General features: G+C 42.4%; 1 protein-coding gene across 1 annotated transcript in view; it reads left to right on the top strand.

Annotated features, from left to right (window-relative positions):
* The window catches only part of RASGEF1B (RasGEF domain family member 1B), a 332,669-nt gene that overhangs the window by 63,572 nt on the left and 247,163 nt on the right, over positions 1–21,934 (top strand). Inside the window, exon 2 of the mRNA XM_038400502.2 lies at positions 5,690–5,737. Within this exon, the coding sequence (XP_038256430.1) occupies positions 5,690–5,737 (48 nt within the window). The remainder of the gene's footprint in view (positions 1–5,689; positions 5,738–21,934) is intronic.

Genomic DNA, 21,934 nt, shown 5'->3' with positions numbered 1-21,934 from the left:
GAGTTATCCTTCACTAGCTTCTGGGTTCTTTCATGCAGCCTTAATTGTTTTCAACTTTAATTAAACTCTCTCTGGGCTTTGGAAACCCTTCATTGCTTAGGAAAGGAATTTTGATTACTCGCTAGGCTTCCCCAGTGGTGCTCATGTCTCTTGTTGGAAACGTGTGGGTTTGCGTAGGCCATGTAGTAAATGCACAGGGCAACTTTGCTGCCACATTTGGAAAAACTGTTCACTTTGTGGAAAGGACTTCTTCAGATGCTGGGAATCATTCTATAGGTGCTGGAGGCAGGGATGGGGTGGAGGCAAAGGTGGCTTTTTGTGCCATGAAGAGGCCTGCCTAGCCCCTTGTGTAAATTAGAACACACTATAATTTACCATTTAACAATTTACTTTGTTCCCAGGGTGCTCTGTAGGCCCTGACAAGCAGAGACTCTTACAGTGCAAGTTACTCTGGTCAAACTCCCAATTTAGCTCATGTGCTGGAGATTGGAAGCAGGGATGGTGTAGGGTCCTCACAACAGCTCCACAGCAGCTGGGGGTGTGTGCTGGGCAGGAGTTTTCAGAGGGTCATTTCCACCTACTTAAAGGCCCTTTTATGTTGCCAGAGCAACGTGGTTTTTCCAATATTCAGTAGACCCCAATCTCTTCATACTGGCCCAGCTGATGTTGCTGAATTCTTTATTCCATGTATGGTAGAGATTAGGGGGTGGACAAAGGCTAGCAGGCTGACAATCAAGACTGAAGTGATGGGTGACAACGACCTCTGCCTGTCTTACAGAGGAGAGGGTGCATGTGTCCACCATTTCTGATGCAGGTGTACAGTCTGGAGGGTCTGATTTAGATACTGCTGCTTTTCAATCTTGGCTTCATGTCCGTACCATGACTCTCACTGCAGCAGAGCTGGGTAAGAAAGCCCAGGCTTTTTCAGCTGATGCTCTCAGAAAGCTGCTGGGGGTCTGTGGCTCTCTCCTTCCCAATATTTCTGTACAGGAATACATGGAATCTGATTTGATTCAACTTTCCGTAGCCTTCTTAGCTTTCTGCTCTTGCAGTTCCCTTCTATCTCGCTTTCTGGCTTCTCTATCCAATTCCAAATGTTCGCTTTCCTGTGCAACTGTGTTTGAGGCTTCCTAGGTAATATTCCATGCAGACTTTGTGATTTTGGAGAATACTAAGCATTAGTCTCCAGGACATTAATTATCCATAAATGTGTGTGAATCCAGACTACATTAGTCTCCTATCTTAGACTTTTACATGCACTGAATTCATCATTAAATAATACTGCACGAACAGTGCCTCCCAACCCTTTGCTACAAAGTTATTCATAGATACAAGAGGTTGCATGCTTCAGCAAGTGGCATGTTACAGAGAGGGATGTTTAGCAGAGATACATGCAGTTCAACTCGCTAGTAATTTATATGCCAATGAAACTAAACTATTCAAATGCCTCCAGCCCTTGGTGTCCTATCTCTCAGGATGAGCTACTCTGTGAACCAATACAGGTTACTGAGGTTATCTTTATTAAAAATTAGACTTATGCAACTCTACATTTCTGGTTGGTGAACATTCAGATTTTTTTTATCAGAATTATCAGATTTGGTATAATGGATACAGCATAGTAAGTGACACACCTACAGCTTGACTATTATCAGTATATTATTTACTCATGATAACTGTGCTTACTGAACATTCCTTTCAGTTAATTTTCTACTTAGATTTTGAGGGTTGGACAGCCATAAATAGTTACTCTGTGGAACGCTGTCGAAATGTCTTCAAGGGCAGCCCTTTCACAAAGAGTAAATCAGTGATGGCACACATTACTTCCAGTCTTCAGGAAATAATGTGGCAGCAGTACCAGACATTACAGCTGCTTAAAATTTGTGAATCTTTTTACAAAAATATATGCGAGAATTATTTGCCCTCATCTCCAAAAATTTCAATTTTCATGTACAATTTCAGGGGATTGAAAAATGTATTTGAAGTGAAGCATGTGGAAACCTGTAAGGCTATTTTTGCACTTGAGAATTTTGGAATAGCTCTTAGAGCTAGATATGGCTGAAAGCTGCTTGGTTCTAGGATATAATGTAAGGCGAGGAATCAGGAGATTTTGAGTTCTATTCCCACCTCTGTCCCTTGTTGGAATTAATATTAGCAATCCTATGGTGTATAACACTTTACAAACATTATTTAGTTGTGAAGTAAGTAAATATAATCAGTCTTATTATCAGTCTTACTATGAGGAAGTGGAGGCTAAGAGGTTATATCACCAAGGTCCTGTAACAAGTCAGGCATGCTAACCATGATTAAAATGCAGGTCTCCTGACTTATTATTTTATGTCTAATCCACCAGACCACAGCTCCCAGGCCTAGTAAATCACATGATGGAAAACTTGCTCCTGTGTGCAGTGAATTAAGTGCATGGAGCCAAAAGGATCCTCCACTGACTGGCCTTAATACTATTATAGCAGGGATCACTGGAGCTGTTATATAGTCTTATGAGTTATATTTCTTAATTGACAAGCTCAGTTCATTGTTGGAAGAAATGCTGTGGTGTTAGTTTTATGATGCAGGATTTTTGCTGTCTGCCTTAACCAGAGTCAATTCTTGGGGCAGAGTTAATTCCTGGTAACTGGTCATTGGTATTATGATATTCCTGGAAAAAAGGATTGCCTATGTGCCATTGTGACCACCTCTATTCCAAGACTGGTGTATATAGTGTAATCAAACAAAGATGCATTAAGAATATATCCAGACTCCAAGCCATTGATTTCGCCTGCCATGAAAAGTCAACCGGTGTGGTCTGACATCTGCTACTGCTTGGCAGAAAATAGACAACACTATACAGGTACACAATATAGCAATTTATAAAGACTATTTAGTACGTAAATTAAATCAATTTTCATTTTCCTTCAGTTTACAAAACTGCTCTGGTTTTATGGAATTTTTACTAACTCAAAAACCAGGGGCATTTCACTGGGGAAAAAAGTGTGTGTTTAATATGTCACACAGATCTAGTTAGGGCAGTTGCTGCTGCTTTCTTTCTCTCTAATTACTACATTGTTTCTGGTTAAATGAGGACTGAAATAGAGCTACTTGCAGTGTGCAAAATTAAACACATGCAGAAGTTTTTGCAGGATTGGGGCCTATATAAGTAACACAGATGGTAGAGGTCTGGATTTTTTGGAGTGCCAGGTCCTGGATGCTGTCACTGTCAAATGCAAAGTCTTGTGTATCTGGAACATAGGTGATGGCCAAAAATACTTAGCAGCTGTGGAATTGTTCTTGCACAGGTTCTTGCACAAATGGCCAGTGAGCTCATTACATAATCCAAAATGAGAAAGGAAGGGGTGTTCTTATATGTACATTTATATAGTATTGAAGGAAAGAATGACAACTGGTTTTGGAAAAAAAAGTAATTATGAAAACACCATCTCTCAACCACACACACAACATACGTACTTTAAGTTTTTGCCTAATTCTGTGGGGACAGTGTCACATCTTTTTCCAAATGCAGAAAATTTCAGCAAAGGTGAAATTCAGTCTTGGGAGGTACACATGTAACCTCCATAGAAGTCGGTGGATGTTGTAGGCTTGTACTTGGCAGAGCTTGATCCTATGATAGTAACAGTCTAAAATTGTTACTATAGATTAGAGCAGTGGCTCTCAACCTTTCCAGACTACTGTACTCCTTTTAGGAGTCAGATTTGTCTTGCGTACCCCCAAGTTTCACCTTACTTAAAAATGACTTGCTTACAAAATCAGACACAAAAATATAGAAGTGTCACAGTGAACTATTACTGAAAAATTGCTGATGTTCTCATTTTACCATATAATTAAAAATAAATCAGTTGGAATATAAATATTGCGCTTACATGTCAGTGCTTAGTATATAAAGCAGTATAAACAAGTCATTGTCTGTATGCAATTTTAGTTTGTAGTGACTTCGCTAGTGTTTTGTATGTAGTCTGTTGTAAAACTAGGCAAATATCTAGATGAGTTGATATACCCCCTGGAAAAACTCAGTGTACCCCCAGGGATACACATACCCCTGGTTGAGAGCCATTGGATTACAGCATCAATGCTCTGAGCCCTTCTGAGCCTGTATTTTTTTTAAAGCTTTTCTTTTATTACCGGTTGGTTCAATCAAGTCTGAAGAGACTTTGTTTTTGCAAGAGGTCCTCCAGGACTAGCAAGAAGTGTAAACAATACACCTAGAACAGGAACTAATATTCAGCATGCCAGTCATGCCAGGTACTTACTTCCTGCAGGAAGGCACGAGAATGAGGCTCAGACACCTTAATCTTAATAAAAAAGAAGAACATGGAGACAGACTCCTTATTTCTTTACTGGCGCATCGTTTGTTTCAACAGCATTTGCCAGGGCTATAAATACTTTATAACCAACTCTAAAATTTATTCCAATTAATGTGGTATCTTTTTTTGTCTTTTTTTTTTAAGTATAAAAGCCCAGCTAAGTGTTGGGGAATGTGGGGCTGGTGTATTTATACACATAAATTATTTCACAAAGATAGAACAAGATGGCACACACTGAGTAGCAAATAGCTCTGCAAGGCTCAGAGGCTGAAAACCAGATCCTGATTTTTAGAGTGGGTTTGTTTGGTTTTTTTGAGATGTGCAGTGATGTTGTATGCAATGTGCCTGAGATTCCACTCTCCTGATGTTGCTTTTCCTTGCACCAGTTAAAGGGGGTACAGATATTGTTTCCACTGCCTCACCAGATCCTGATTTTCTGTTACTTATTGTTTCCTTAAAAGGAAAATCTGAGAACAGTGTCAGTCACCTGAAAAATCATTTGGGGCTTCAAAGTGAGGCCTGTCATGATGGGCAAATATTGAGTATCTGATCCCATTGCAACAGCATGAGGATTGATGATGACCCTGGTATCTCCACACTTCCTCTGTGTTTAAATGTGGAACAGGCAGTAGGAGGGAAGATTTAGGCAAGAGCCTTTAATCCATGAGAAGGGCCGATCCTGCAGCCCTTATGCAGGGAAGACATTACTTGATCTCTCTGAGAGAAATCCTGGGGAGCGTAACAAAGATTATGTGAAAGGGCTTTTATCTGTGCAGTGGTGGTGAGGGTCAGAGATGGGATGGGATAGAATCCACAACTACAGCTGGGCAGGCTGTCTGGGCAGAAGGGATATGGCAACTATGACGGGGGACTGAAGGGAGGAGACAGAGGAACTTAGGAAGTGACTCACTCCTACCCCCAATACAAGGTTTTTTGCCAGTAGTTGTGTTGTGCATGAACCCATTGGCTACACCCCTTCCTCTTCCCAGGTTGCCCATGTCTTCCTCCTGTGTCAGGCACCTGCCATGGAGATATGGAAGCAGCAGATAGAGAATTCCTCTGGACGGGGACTGTGCTGGTAGTGCATAGTCATACAGCTAGTACACCACTTTCAAGCTGCCTTTGGGCTTTATACACCCATAAGGAGGCATTTCTGGATTTGGCCATCGGGTGAATGATGGCTGAATGAGGTCTGGCCAGATTTTCCAAAGCGCTAGCATCTAGCCGCTTTTATTAAGAACAATGAGAGCTGCTGGGGATTCTGAACACTTCTCATCATCGGGCCCAGGATGTCTGAACTCGGTATGTGTCGGCCTCCTTTCCCCTCTCCACTACATTAGTCTTGATGCCCCTCTCTCTTTCTTTTTGTTTTGTAGTCCAGAAGTCAGTCCCGAATTGGCCTGAAGCAAAGCACCAAGCAGAAGGTATGTTCATTCTTTGCTCAGTACTATGTCTGTATTCTTCCTTAGTTTATACGGGTGCATAGATTTCTTTTGGAAAAGAATTTCTGGTTTTTATGGCTACAATTCCACGCTGCACAAAGATCAGTGGGGAAACAATGGAGAACTCTTCAGCCAAGTAGATTTTATGGGGAGAAGCTGCTGGGGTTTAGTATCCCCCACACCTGCTGTTTCCTATGATTAATGGCTATACCATTTAGTCTCAGAGCATTTCTGCGAAAATTAATGAGAATGATTACCTCACACTGCCTAGTGCAGCAGCTCAAATAGGTCACATGGAGTCGCACTGAAAAACGGAGCCCAGAAGAATTCTCTTGGAGCCTTGATTTACTGAGTGTTCAGCTATGATGCTGAGATGCAGTTTTTGGCCCTGTCACTCCTGACCAGTTACCAAAACTAAGAGTTAAAACAGGAGTATTCTATTGATCACATCTTGATCCCCACAGAATGAGCAAAATGAGTTGTGGGAGGTAGGATGCTGATGGTTGGAAAAGAGGAAGGACTATACTTGAGAGGGCTGAATGAAAAGGGGGGTTTAACTTGTTCCACAAAGTGGATGAGGGCAGGTAGAAAGTGTGGTGTGCAGGGGGAGAGGGGTTGCCCTTCCTAGGTGATCAGGTTTATCAGTGTTCCCGTCTCTGCTTTGGGAGTTTGATAGGTTTTCTGAGTCAGGAGCCAGATTCTGTGTGTGTGTGTGTGTGTGTGTTGTGTGTTGTGTGTGTAGAAACATTTGTCCATGGAGAAGCCAGACAGCAAGGACCCAGTCCCTAGGGTTACAATGGACAGGAACAGCTCTCTTTGAAAACTGGGCTCGATACAATCCCCACCTTCTGAGGCTCCCTGGAAGATGTGGTGGAAGAGTGCATGACCCAGTCAGAGTCAGGGGCCGGCTCCAGGCACCAGCATCCAAGCAGGTGCTTGGGGTGGCACTGTGAAAGGGGCAGCAGTCCATGTGCTGTCAGGGTGGCAACCTCTTTCCTCAGGCTGCCGCTGCGGCAATTCGGCGGCAGCTTTTGTCTGCAGGCTGCGCCGCGGTGGCAATTCGGCCGCAGCTTCTGTGTTCAGACGTCCTGCTTGGGGCGGCAAAAACGGTAGAGCCGGCCCTGGTCAGAGTGGTTCAACTCCCTGGTAGGTCTGGTAGAACTGGGTGGGAAAACTTTGCCTGACCCAGGTGTTCAGTGTTGTAAATCTTCTTCTTCTCTTCACCCCGATGCATTTTTATACACACAGGGAGCAGTACAGCATTGCCATTCATTCCTGTTCATGTCTTGTTCCTCCATTAAGCCCAGCCTCATTTTGTCCCAAATACATTTTAAATATATACATTAAAAATAGTATTCCAATAAAGTTTTTTTTGGGGGGGGGGTTTGGTCTGACTCTCTAACAGTAATCTTTTGTCATTATTTATTTGTATTCCAGTAGTGCCTGAGGACCCCAAATGAGATCAGAGCACTACAAAAAATAATTTTCCTCTTTGCTGATACTCTCACCTTCTTGTCAACTGTTGGAAAATCGTGACGTCCACCTTGATTGTCATTGGCCTCGTTAGCCCTACAAAGTCATTTTTCTCCTTTGATATTCACCCTTCTTATCAACTCTTGAGGAATCGGCCACTTCCACCTTAATTGAATTAGCCTCTTTAGTACTGAAAACCCCCCCGCCCCCCAACTTGGTAAGCAACTCCTGTCTTTTTCATGTGCTGTAATATTTATACTGCTTCTGTATTTTCACTCCAGGCATCCGATGAAGTGGGTTTTAGCCCATGAAGCTTATGCCCAAATAAATTTGTTAGTCTCTAAGGTGCCTTCAAGGACCCCTTGTTGTTAGTGCTGACTAACATGGCTACCCCTCTGAACAGTAAGAGATTTACTCTTTGAGCAGGAATTGTTAAACAGCAAGACAAAGGGTGGGAGTAAAAGAAGTATTATTATCCCCATTTTATACATGGAGAACCGAGGCCCAGAATAATTTCTGCATGTTCTGCAGACTACCGATTCATTTTCATTTTTTAAAAAAGTAATTTTAATCTGTAATATGCCAATAAAATGTGCACTGTACCCTATCAAGACAATAGAAAGAAACCTCTATTTGCAAATGCCATTTTGCTCTAGTAACTAGTGTGCAATATTGCTGGGACCCATATTTATTTTCAAGTTTTATTGTTACCATCAGGATATGAATTGTTTTGTTTTATTGATTTAATATATTCAGAGATGCATGTATTGGAAAGTCACTAGCTAAGACATTTGACTCTGGAACTTGACTGATTTGTTGTGATATTGATTCTGCATTCCATTTCCCTTTTGTAAAATCAGACCCAATCTGACCTTGTCTCAATCTTGATTCCCACACAGTGAACAGAGCTCTGTTTTTAAATCAGATTTTAGGTGGGGGGGAATTGTACTCATTTTGGTTCAAGCACAAGCTTACTGATATGTGGTTCAAGGCTTTACAAAAGCTGTTAATCTAAGCATGGCATGTTTATAGAAAAGCAGAGGAACAAGATGGCCAAGATTTTAAGAAGTTTGATCTTGATCTTCCCTCCAGCTTACTTTAATCTTATCAAGTGTATTCCAGCTGTATATTGGGAAGCTTGAAAAGATCTATTCCGAACAAATTTATTATATGCTGTATTATTTCCAAACTATAACATCTTGGCAGGTGTAGGTGGAGGGTGAGGGTGAGGTGGGAGTGGGGGGGTAAAGTGTACAACAGATACATGTGGTTAAAACAGCAGAACCTCCACTCTGAACCACTCTGAATTTGTGGTCTGGATTTGAATTCATATCATAACTCACTAGTGTGGTATTGGTTCTGACTGAGTAGGAATCTGTCTTCTGGTCTTTTTAGATATAAACCATAATCTAGCAACTCTGGGCTGGATTCTTTTTTGGGTGTAAAATGGCATAAACACCCCTGAAGTCCAATTTACATGAGCTGAGGCTCTGTCCAATATCCTCACCAAATCTACTGTGTGTGGATAATGACACAAGAATAGCTGATCTAATAAGATTCTGCAAATTTAAAACATAAACTTGGAAATTCATCTTGCAAGATTTTAGCCTTGCCAAACCTGAACCCAAACTCAAGATCATGTTTAGCTTCAGAACCACAAAACCTAACCCAATCTGTATCGAAAACTGGATTGAAAACACCACCTTGAACTATGAAGAGAGAATTGATTGGAATAAAACTACTTGGGAGAAGTGGGTCCTGAACCTGAAGAAAGGACACAGAAATTCAGTGAGGTGCCCTGAACAACCCAGCTAACAAATAGTATTAGTTTATATTTAATTTAGTTGATGCCCTAGACCTGTAATTCAAAGACAGTTTGCAGGCTGATTAATTTTCTTCACAATTAGTGGAACTCTTCTTCTTTGACTTTTGAGTACCCTGACAATTTTTAAGTCAAACCACTTTGCAAATCAAAGTCAAATGATGGTTAAAAATTGGCTTTGGAAGAAAGAAAGATGTCTCTTCATAGTTCTGTATACGAGCAATGATACTCAATGTACCACTTTTGTGTGGTTAAAATAGAAAAAAAATGAGCTAAAATTCAGACTGCTTCTCAGTGGTGTAATAATTCTTAACACTTCTCTTCAAGCAATGTAAAGTCTCTAGTTAATTAATCCTTACACACCCTGGTGAGGAGAATAAGCATGACCAACACTCATTTAAAGATGAAACTGAAGTAAAAAATTAAGGCACATTTCTACACAATGGCTACTGATTTTGGGGGCGCCCAACTTCAGATACCTTCAATCTTACTTCAGAATTGCCAAACACTTGCAACTGCAGCTGATATCATGAGCCCCTGAAGTCCTCAGCACCTCAGAAAATTAGGTCTTAAATGTCTCAGGTTGGTTGTCCAAATATTAATGCAGCCCAGATCACTGGCCACGTTGGACCTAAGGGACTTGCTACAATGGAGAGTGTGTCTGAAATTGGATTAGAACTGTGGCCTTGGTTGCTATTCTGTGTTGAGATCACTAGATCAACCTTCTCCCAGCATATAGCACTGCAGTAGATTTCCAAATTGCATTACTCAGCCCCAGTTCTACCCCATGTTTCCATGTCAAGTGAATCCATTCTGCTATTAGCCCATTGGCCCAGTAGAGGGTTCTTGCCATCCTGAGCTCTCCAATGCTAAAAGCAATTCAGTGGAGCGAAAGAATACATATTAGCGAGGTCCCACACTAAGTTGCTGTTGTGTTCTCTGTCCTCCTTCACAGTTCTGCTCAGTAATTATGGAAACAGCCGGTGTTTTAGGTAGATTATACCCATTAACAACATCAACAAAAGGGAGTTGTGCTCTTGTAACTCTGGTGAGATCCAAGGCAAGAAGTGGGTTATTCTAAAGAAGTGGGTTATCCTGTGTTTCTCTGGTAAAGGAAAATATGCTGAGCAGTGTGGATTACTTATTTAATATGTAACACAGGTAACAGTGGAATCTATTTATTTCAGTGCAAGTCGCAAAAGTCCATGCAGTTATCCGTGCAATATGCTGTTGCAGAGCCGTCGGAAAGACCGGTTCTGAGCTAAGTCCAGTGCCTCAGAATGACAGTCAGACTTTTAAGGGCACTGGTAGAGCCGTGTCTACCGGGAGGAAAGGCTACCATTTGAGAACACGTTACTGATTTATCAGAAAGATGGTCCGTGCTGCAGCCTTGCAGCATACTGCATGCAACGCAGGGCTCTTCCTTTGGAGAAAGAGGAGAGGGGTTCATTAGCCACTGCCTCCAGAGAGGTAAGGGTTTTGTTGTGTGACTTGAATAGCCAGCATCTCAGAATTTAAGCAAGCACCATGAAGCATGTTTGGTTTGTGCGTAAGATCTTCTTGTACAGACCATCTTTTCATTCTGTATTAGTACAGCACCTAACACAGTCCATAAATAGGGCTTCTAGGCACTATGATGATATAAATAAATAATAATGTGTCCTTTGCTTGCGTGATCTACTGAGGATCTTGGGGCAGGACTGGACCCGAGGTGTAAGGGGTGTGTAAGAAGTGCATGGAGAGATGGATGAAATAAAAAATCTTCCTCCCTGTGGGGGGGGGGAATCAAGTAACTCCTATTGGCTGCAGTGGGAGTTAAATCTCTTCCCATGGGAAAACAGTAAGACCAAATGTGGTCTGCTGGATAGGGGGCTGGCCAGGGTGTTGGAAGAGATGGATTCTGCTCCTGGGTCTACCACTGTGCTATCATGTGATGTTGGGCAAAATCACCTCTCTGCCTCAGTTTCCCCTCCCACCCTGCCTTATCTAATTTGCAAGAGCTTTGGCAAAGGACGCCTCTATTATATGGGTTTGTGCAGTGCCCAGCTCTGTGGAGGCCACAAGGCACAATTGCAAATGTTAAATAAAAATAATCATTCTAGAATTTCAGAAATAAAGCCCTGCAGCTGCTTCAACCTCCGGAGAGTTTTAGAACTAGTGGAGCATTTACCAGTTCAGTTTTATGGCGTGGGGAAAAAACGGTCTAGTTACATCATGTCCCCTTAGCTGGAAAACTGTGGTTAGACCCCTCAGTGATAATCTTCAGCCTCTTCCTAGGGTGTTTATGTGCATGTCTCACACTCTCTTGTCTCCCCTGTGTAAATAAGGGAGTCACATGTCTATGAATTATTTATCTTCATTATGTAGTCAATGACCATTTCTAAGGTTGTACAGGTGTAGCCTTTCTGTGGTAAGTGGCTGTACAGGGGGCAGAGTTAATGTTGTTTTTTGCATATTCTGTCCCCTTTAGAGACTTTCCTTTTACTCTCCTGACTTCTTCCAGAGGGTAAGAGTGGTTTGTCCTTTCATTTAACTTCAGGGTCAGCATTCCCATATTCTCTCTTGAATTGTACTCTCCTCTCTTGTACATTGTGCTTATAGGGTTCGTTCTTTCTTTCTTTATTTCTTTCTTTCTTTCTTTCTTTTCGTTCTTCCTTTCTTTCTTCTTCTTTCTTCGTTCTTTCTTTCTTTCTTCTTTTTTTCTTCTTTCTTTCACTGTTTGTTCAAAGATCTGTTCTGCTTTTTCAGGGCCTGGGCTTGTGAGGTGGCTTAAATGGAGCTAAGGGAGCTCAGCACCTTACAAGACGAGGCCCTCAGTTCCCTAGGGCCATGCCATCCTTCTCTCATTAAAAGCTAATACTGTGCCCCTTTTCAATCCCAGTGGCTAGTCAAGTTTTGTGTCCTGTGCAGCGGCGTACAGAGGAATAAAAATTTGGTCACTTTTGAGGGGCACTTTCCCCACCCCACGCAGCCAGAGGAGCTGCCTCCCCTGGCTTCGGCCCTGGTTGCACATAGAGCTGGCTCTTCCTTCCTCCCTCATGGCTCGTGGTCTGGAAGAGCTGTCATTTCGTGCCCCATCCTGAGGACAGTAACTGGCACTGTCCTGCTTCGGCAGGTGGAGCTGGCTCTGCTCTCCCCACCCCACCCTACCTGCCCCGGGCCGTGGAGCTGTCCCTTGCTACCACGGCTCTCCCTCCCTGCCTTGCAGCCCTGGGGGAATTAGAGGAGTTTGCTCTCTCGGCTCCGGCCCCAGAGAAGTTCTGTGTCCCCTGCTGACTGGGGGTGGGCTAGTGCTTCTGCTTGCCCCCTCCCTCCCCACGCACGCCTCTGGTCCTGTGAATGTTCCAGATGGGACAGAAATTGATAGTTTGGTGGTTCCCTTGATGTAATTTTGTTACAAGAAATGTATCAGGGTCTCCTTCTCCAAATGCTGGAGGAACTGGAAGCGAAGGAGGATAGTTCTTAACTTCCAGCCCCAAGTCTCTTTAGTTAACACAGACCAAAAAAACCTCTTTGTAGCTTTTTTTTCTAGGGTCATACACTGTATCCACAGGTTGCTGCGTGGCTTGCTTGCTTTTGCCTCAGTCTCTTTATCTTCTGTTTGTCTCAGTTTGTCTTTTTATATGCACACTCTCATCCACCCACCAACGTGGGCATGATACTGAGTGGAGCCCTTTTCTGCACTGGTCATTTCTGGGCAGACTCTCTTTGGCCTTATTTTAGGTGTGGTCCCTTCAGTGTTGCTTACAGATATCTTAAGGGAAGACATGGTCTCGTATTATTAACAAGGTTTTAATTCACCCCATTAAAAGGTTTTACCCAGCTCATAACAACGTTAGAGTTCTTCGCTACAGTTGCGTGGATAGGAAGGAATGTTCTGTTTGGGTGTTCCCCTTTTGTGTTCCTTTTCCATGAATATCGCAGTGAATGAGTTAGGGGGGAAGCATTGTTCACTGAGAAATTTGAATTTGTAGTTTGAACACTTCGAATTTGCAAACACAAATATTTGCAACCGGAAACCTGATTTATGGTACACTTATTCAGTTGGGAAGCAGAGACAATAGCAAGGATCATATAATTAAACCCTTAACAGGTCAGTTTTCTGCTTCATCTCTTCAGTCCGTCATTGTCACAAGTCCTCTAGTCTAGTGGTTCTCGACCAGGGGATCCGGGGCCCCTTGGGGAGCCATGAGCAGGTTTCCGGGGGCCGCCAAGCATGGCCAGTGTTAGACTTGCTAGGGCCAAGGGCAGAAAGCCGAAGCCCCACCGCACAGGAGTGCAGCCCGGGCCCCAAGCCCCAGCACCTGGGGCTGAAGCCGAAGCCCGAGCAACTTAGCTTCATGGTGCCCACTGTGGTGTGGGGCCCAAGGTAATTGCCCTGCTTGCTTGCCCCTTAACGCCAGCCCTGGCTTTTACGTGGAGAAAAAACAGTTGTTGTTGCACAGGTGGGCTGTAGAGTTTTTTAGCATGTTGAGTGGGGGGCCTCAGAAAGAAAAAAGTTGGGAACCCCTGCTCTAGTCTCTTCTCTTCCTTTCCCCCCACGGCTTTGCTTCCACTTCCAGTCCTGTCAGATGAACTCCTCCACTTTAGTCCCGACATGGCATCCGCTGCTCACACCATACTACATATATGACTTGTGCTCAATCAAACCTAGCCAAGATGTCTTCAGTTTAGAACACTGCATACCATAACAAACTGCTTCGGGACAATTTGCAGAGCAGGAACAAACCATAGAAATGATTCAGTGAATAATTTTAGATGATGAATACATTCAGCTCCATAAGCTGCTTACAGATAATTTGTGAACAAAAACGAGCCAAATTCCTCAAATCCATTATTCACTAGGAATGATTTGCTCAGCTCTGTACAGGTTTCACAGATGTCTTTGTAAAAGAAAAAGAGTACTTGTGGCACCTTAGAGACTAACAATTTAGTTGAGCATAAGCTTTCGTGAGCTACAGCTCACTTCATCCGATTCTGATTCTTAGAAAGGGAGTAATTCCCTGGCATTAGCATAGATCTGATTTATGAGACTTCTGAGCATTGTTTTACAATGTTCCCTCTAAAGAAAACCTGGTTACAAAATGTGGAAGTCTCTAAAAAGATTTGATTCCAAAGTATATTTCAATACATCTCAGTGGACTAACACACACACTTCCATCCCTAATAATAAGAAAAGGAGTACTTGTGGCACCTTAGAGACTAACAAATTATTAGAGCATAAGCTTTCGTGAGCTACAGCTCACTTACGAAAGCTTATGCTCTAATAAATTTGTTAGTCTCTAAGGTGCCACAAGTACTCCTTTTCTTTTTGCGAATACAGACTAACACGGCTGCTACTCTGATCCCTAATAATATACTGCTTTATATGTTCTGCATTTATTAGTATGGTCTCTAGAAACAAGTATGGTCATTTGCTCATAAGCCCAGCATGCCTGTAGGGGTAGAATGAAAGGGCTAAGGGGAGACGTAAGCCAGTTTGACAAGGAGTAAGAGATGGTGACATTTTATGACTTATACTGCACTTTATTCTAATGGTAGCCTCTGTATCAAGGCTGTATTTACTGCTCACCTACAAGGCAGGCTGGTAATTTTGCAAATACTGGATCTAGGCCATCTGCTGCCACAATCCGCCCACTCCCTCGAGAATTTGCTTGATGGCTGTCCCAACTCCCCTTTGTAGACAGCCTTTTACCCACGCTCAGTATAACTGCAACTCGTATCTGCTATTTATTTTATAAAAATCTGTACAGCTTCTCTAAATGACGGGAGTGGTGGATTGGGGTAGGGGAGAGAGAGGCCAGGACAGGCTGGCTGTAGGGGAAGGAAAGGGAACAGGACAAAGTTGCACTGGCTGGGAGAGAGGAGGGGGATGCAAGGGTAGGGAAAGGAAGCAGTTGGAAGCATGATGTGACAATGGCTGGGGACCACTGAAGAAGTACTCTATTTATAGTCAACATGAATTAGCCAGGAAGGGGTGTGTGGAGGAAGCCTGCAGGGGCAGAGGAAGCAGCCAGGAAGGGTTGGGGGAGGGGCAAAGGGAGCCCCCAAGAAATAGCAGGTGCAGGCAGAGGAAGGGCATGAAGGACATCTGTTAGTTTGGGATGGAAGGACACCGATCCCCAACCTGAAACATCAAATCCTCCCTCTCCCCCAGCTTTCTGTCATGCCTTCCTGAAAGTGGGGAGGTTCTCTCGTTGCTGGGCAATTCTGATGTCTTGTCGGAGCCCACATGTGTGGCATGACGCTGGCTCAGCACAACTTTCTCATGCTTGTTCCTTACGTGCTGCGTGGGAGGAGAGTAGCTCTTCATGTGCGGAGCTCTAATTCTCTTCTGCCCAAGTGTGGGCCCCCTGCGATCCTACCTGTCATAACTGAGCCTCCCTGAACTATACCATATGGTATCTAAAGAAGGCACCAACTAGATCATCCAACAATGAGAATCCAGCCACCTGCACATCGGACAAGGTTTTCAGAGATGCATATGCATTCACATATCTAATTGCAATTACTGCAGTTGCACTAACATTCATGGTAGCATGTTTAATTGGGCACTTGTGCATCTAACTAATGAAGTGTGCATGCAGTTATCCCAACGATGTGTGTGTATATGCATGTGCAAATTCATACACATATTGGTGTGATGTTCTAAAAATATCTCCTTAAAGTCAGTGCCAGTGGTTGATGATCCTAGCACAGATTCTTATTTTCTTGAGAAGTTTAAATATTTTAAAAGCCACTGTAAAAGCACTTAAACCAAAATATATCATCACAGCTTTGCATCCTTTCTATTGTCTTTCTTGGTGCTGTTGCCAAAAGGTAAAGGGACAGGTAAAGCACTGTAGATGTGTAGCATGGGGTTGTTAGCTGGAAGATAGGTAAACATGCCATACAGAGGTTTTCTGTAAAGTCTAATTTCCTTGACTGTATAATTCTATGATTCTGGGCAAATTTCTATGAGCAGCTCATCATGTATTGTTTCAAACAGGGTCATAAGTCCTTCCAGTGGAAACACAAATGATTTACATTATCCACATTTGAAGGAGCAGCATCTTTCCTATGTGTTCTGACCCTTTTGTATCTTTTCTTTCCCTTCTGCTAGAGACTAGGATTGTAGTTTTAGACTTTGAGTTTAACTAGACAGGCGCATCGAGATGTCAGCTGAATCATAGGCTGAAATGAATACTCGTTTCCCAGTACTGACCTGAATTAGTTTGGTAATATGAAGAGATGTCCTTGTATAAAGTGTACCATGTTGGGCAGCTTCTCTCTGATGCCAGCCAGCTCTGCAAAAATGATTGAGCTTTCCATTATAAACGCAATGTTTGGGAGTTCCAGAATATCTACCTGTCTTCAATTGTACTAGCGTCCAACTTGCACAGGGTTGAAACTTATGCTAAGGGTTATCATATGCATGTGTGTTGTGTGTCTGCACATGGAAGGGGGAATATGTAGGACTGTACCTCCTAGAGCAGCCTGCTAAGCCCTACAGGAATGTATCTCTGAACAATAACTTGAGCACTGGATTAATGTGACCTAACCAACAAATACACTTGTTAACAGTCTACATTTTCTGCACAGGGAGGTTTTAGCAAGTTTCTGTTTTAACGTTCTTTTTACATTCTCCAGGGAACTGAACTGTATATCTTGTAGCTTAGTGGTCATTTTGCATACAGCCCAATGCTTTGATTGTGCAATAGTAATGGCTGGTGGGGGTGGCTGGGAGTATGCCTCACATCCAACTGCACTAGTGGGTGGTGGATGTAGATTGGCAGAGAAGGAGGGGATTGTGCTAAGAAACTGTTGTGCCCCAGGTTGAAACACTGTTCTCCATTATAGTAGCCACCATTGTTAGCAAACTTGGAAGGGACTGTACATGAAAAGTAAGGGTCATGTGGTCTAATCTACCTTGTAGACGCCATTCCCTACTTCAAAGGAAACTTTCATCTGTTCTCTTGTTCTCAAGTAATTGCTCCTGCTTAGTTCTGATGGAAGAATAGGAGAGGAAAGCTAAACCAGGGATGAAGCCACAATGCAGCAAAAAACGTGTACGGAAGTAGAGATTGTTCAAGTAGAGATTGTTGAGTGAACTCCATGGGCCCAGTTCTGCTCCCATCAACATCAATGTAAATAGAGCAATGCCCCAGACTTCAACCTGAGTCGAGAGCAGAATTTGCCCGTTATTCAAGTTTTACTGTTGATTTTAGTAATGCCTTGGGGATGCATTATTCATAAGCACTCTGAAAATTGATCTTTTGCCCATCAAACGGCTTTAACAGTGTTCTGAATTGATTGTAAATGGATAATCTGGTAGGAGAGCTACATCAGAATTCAGCAGAAAAGAATAAATTGTAACAGCGAATGATTGATTAATTTTGAAGAAGCTGTTGGTGGTGGTGAATTAATTCATACAGGGCCAAATCTTGTATGCTATTTAAGGCAATAGCAAAACTCCTATTGCCATGAGGGTACCAGGATTTGGGCCAAACAGTGCAGCTTATTCGGTCACAGAAGTGTTCTGCTAAAGGAGAAGGGTTTAATGGGGTGCTGGAACAACTTTTATAGTTGGGATGCTGATAATGGAAACCATATATTTGGTGTTTGTTATTACTACTTCAAACCCGGGGGTGCGGTATCACCCCTAGTTCCAGCACCACTGAGGGTTTAATATGTCTTTCCGTGAATGTTACAGTGGTAACACTTTATCTTTAAGAGCAGCACTGTACACAGGGAGAGGGAGTGATTTATATAACACTGCTTTGTTTCACTCACAAAAACCTACCCAAATATTTTTTTCTACACTAAACTATTTGTTTTTGATGTAGAGACTATCATCCTTCCTAAAATTTATGAGAGCCTCTAGGAAAGAGGAGGAAGGAAGTTGCATTATACAATTGTAGCAATAAGGTTCAGACTTTGCACTGTCTGAATAAATATATATTCTGAATCCTTTATGAATGGCTACCTCCCCTGACATTTCTCTAATGCATGTATTACTTAATGCACTGGATTAGTTTAAACTTTTGGAAGTGTCAACACAATGCATTATTATGTTTCTCGTTATTTACGGTAATTCACGGTCCTGATATTAGCAGTGCAACATAGGTGTGATGTGTTGGTTGATGTTTCCAGCAGTAATAGAACCTGCTTCCAAAAGCATAAGTGTTATGCAGCCATGGTGGTAACAATATTGCATCGAACTTTTCATCTTCAGAGCACTTTAAAAAGCAAATTCCTTTCAGCATCTCTTTCTTTCTTGAAAATTATAGCGATTATGGCATCAGCTGGTGAGGTATTCTTGCCCTGACTTTACAGATGGGTTGGATTTGAGTTTGGCAGCTCCTGGTGTTCACTCCTATACTCAGGCCACTAACTGTGCTTTTCTTTGGTCATGATTTGCTAAAGTTCCCATCAGCATTCTACACAATGCATTATTATGTTTCTCGTTATTTACGGTAATTCACGGTCCTGATATTAGCAGTGCAACATAGGTGTGATGTGTTGGTTGATGTTTCCAGCAGTAATAGAACCTGCTTCCAAAAGCATAAGTGTTATGCAGCCATGGTGGTAACAATATTGCATCGAACTTTTCATCTTCAGAGCACTTTAAAAAGCAAATTCCTTTCAGCATCTCTTTCTTTCTTGAAAATTATAGCGATTATGGCATCAGCTGGTGAGGTATTCTTGCCCTGACTTTACAGATGGGTTGGATTTGAGTTTGGCAGCTCCTGGTGTTCACTCCTATACTCAGGCCACTAACTGTGCTTTTCTTTGGTCATGATTTGCTAAAGTTCCCATCAGCATTCTATTCTAATTGGTGTCCTAAAATTAGTTTTGAGAAGAACAGCAGGAGAGGAAGAAAGGAGCAATGAGCAATGAACATTGCTGAGGCCTTGTCTACACTAAAGGGAAAGGTCAATCTAAGCTATGCAATTTGAGTTACATGACTAGTGTAACTCAAATCGATGTAGCTTAGATCTACTTACTGCAGGGTCCACACTACGCAACGTCAACAGGAGACGCTCTCCCATCAACTCCCCCTACTCTTCTCGATCAGGGGGAGTACAGGAGTTGACAGAAGAGTGATCAGCAGTCAATTTTAGCTGGTCTTCGCTAGACCTACTAAATTGACCACTGATGCATCGGTTGCCACAATGTCAATCCTCCAGTAAGTGTAGACACGCCCTGAGTCATATTTGTAGCTGAGTGAAGTATTCTTGGTGAACAGTTAATTCATTAACTTAGTCTCCTTTTCTGTTCTTAGATTATCAGTCAGCAAAGTTTGAATTTTTAAAATAAATTTGTTCTGTGCACTGAATGAGGCAGGGGTCTTGTGGGGGGAAAAGTATATCATCATGTAAGTAAAAACTGCATAATAATGCATATGCAAATTCTATCATGGTATCGTATCTACTCCCATGTTGTTCTTCACTAGGGTTGGAACCTTTTAGATCCACAGTGTACTGCCACTACCTCTGCCACCTGAGCTATCAGACTAACCGATTGCAGTAGTAGGTTGCTATCCTCTGTGTGGGTAAGCCATTAGAGAGAAATGAAGCAAATGTTGTGCCAGTGGGTTTTGTAGATATTTGCTCATGACAGAGGAATGTTGAGACTCAGAAATTGTAGGTTCTATTTTGGGTTTGGAGGGGAGTGTGCTCTATTGGTTACAAACCTTTATTCCCCTAGCCCCTCACTCCCCTTGGCTCCATGTCCCAGTCTTTCCACCTCACACCTGCACAGTCAGGCTGTTTCTGCTCTTTCTTCCTCCTCCACACTGCCTGGGCAGTGTCAGGGAGACCATTGATAGCGCAGGAAAAACAGTCTCCCTGCTCATCTTTTTGGTGCCTGGCGCCACATTGTTCCCAGGCTGCTGGGAGAAGCAACTGCAGGAAAAGTCCTCAGTGCCTGCAGCCATGGGCTGGAGTGCGCTCAGTGCATCTTGGGAGAATTTAACAGCCAAACTCCAACAAGTTTACACAGAGTATGTGCAAACTGTAATTTTTCAGATGCTCAGAACTTGGTCAAATTTAGGTGGATTTTTATGGGGACAATAAAAGGCCCATTTCTGATGTCAAGGATTCACTTCTGTCAAACTTCAAATCTCTGCTCCAAAGCATAGAGGGTGATAGAACTTGATAAAAAAAAAAGGGTTGTAAGAATGAGCAAAACAATGTACTTCCCCTCCTCTCATTCTGACCTATTTTTACTGAAATTTTCCAGAAAATGTCCGCCTGAGGCAGATGCCTAGCATGGAAAATTTCAGACCAGATGGTTAAAGTTTTGCAAAGCTACAAGTAACTGAAAGTGGTGTCTTATAATGGAAAGTGTCAGGAAAATGTTGGTCAACCTTAGCTACAGATATTGCTACCTGCACTGCCTATAAAAGTATGAGAGGAAGGAAGAGAATACAGAGAGATCTTGTAAACATAGTTGCACAGAAAGTTTCCAATAGTTTGAAAGTTCTTAGCTCCCTGAGAAAGATACTTTCTATGTATAATGGGGAATACTTGTAGAAGCAGTGAAATATATTAACTTGGCAGAGGAGGGGGAAGGATGATCTCGTGCAGGGATCGGCAACCTTTGGCATGCGGCCCGTCAGGGAAATCCGCTGGCGGGCTGGGACTGTTTGTTTACCTGCCGCATCCGCAGGTTCGGCCGATTGCAGCTCCCACTGGCTGCGGTTCGCCGTTCCAGGCCAATGGGGTTTGCAGGAAGCGGCATGTTCTGTAAATAAACACGTATCTAGCATCAAAGAATGCAGCTTGATCAGGCTGTCTTTTAGTGAGAGGGGAAAGAAAGTCAGAGAGCAAAAGATATTATTTGCTGCACTTTTGATTTATCTTTTATTTTGCTTTGTTTCAGGACAATCAGGTGCAATGCAGAGGGGAGATATTTTAAGGAGCGGTCTTCATAAATCTAGTTAGAAAGAGGGTTCCTGAAAGCTGGGTTGAGATTTGTCTTGTTCCTTTCTCTGTCTGTGCAGCTCATTTGTTTCTATGATTGTGTTTTTCTCCATCCAGTCGTTCTATATAAGGCTAAAGTGTTCTGCCCTACTTTTTCTCCCTCCTTTTTTTTCTAATAACTTGTTTTATGCTCTGACATCTGGCCCATTTTTATCAATATTTTTAGAATAAAATACATTATTTATTACTTAGGAATATAAAAAAGGCACCACAGATTTATGTTTTCAGCAAAACAACTGCAAATCCGCACAGAGTCATTTTAACATCTATGTCTATACTACCTCTTTAAAACTATATGCTTTGTGTCCATATTATGCAATTTCACCTTCTGGACGGAGGTTGATTTTGTCCATGATTGTGATGAAAAATAGTTGAGTGCATGCATATGTTCAAAACAGGGTTGCTGTAAAAATATTAGTAATGCCTCCCAGCTAGTTCCACAGAGAACAAAGCAAAATCAACAGAGGTGCTTGTAGAATGTCAAGTTCCAAACCAAGAAGTAAACATGAAGGTTTAGAATGATGATACAAATATGCGCCCTCGAAGCAATTTGAAATGAATATAAACCTTCACTTCAAATTGCTGCAGGTGTTTATCTGAATCTGTGAATATGGGAGTAGCAGCACTTTAAGCTTCGCACATCTGTGCAAATATGCTTGCAAATTCAGTCCAAACCACAGGTGCATATATGTGGAAGATATTTAATTACATGCACCTGTAGTTCATAATGTGTGACAATCTATAGAACTCCATAGTTTTGCAGACAGAAAGGAGGAGCTTGCTCTAATCTTCCACTCTTCTTGTCTTATTCCGCATGCTAGGTACATCCTGGATACAGCAGGAATAGCTATGTGTGTAGCCTAAAAGGTTATAAACAATGTTACAAAACCTAGAACAACTTCATGACAGAGTGCCATG

The sequence above is a fragment of the Dermochelys coriacea genome, chromosome 4 (genome assembly GCF_009764565.3).
Source record: "Dermochelys coriacea isolate rDerCor1 chromosome 4, rDerCor1.pri.v4, whole genome shotgun sequence".
Lineage (NCBI taxonomy): Eukaryota > Metazoa > Chordata > Testudines > Dermochelyidae > Dermochelys > Dermochelys coriacea.
This window is presented reverse-complemented; position numbering and strand designations above follow the sequence as displayed.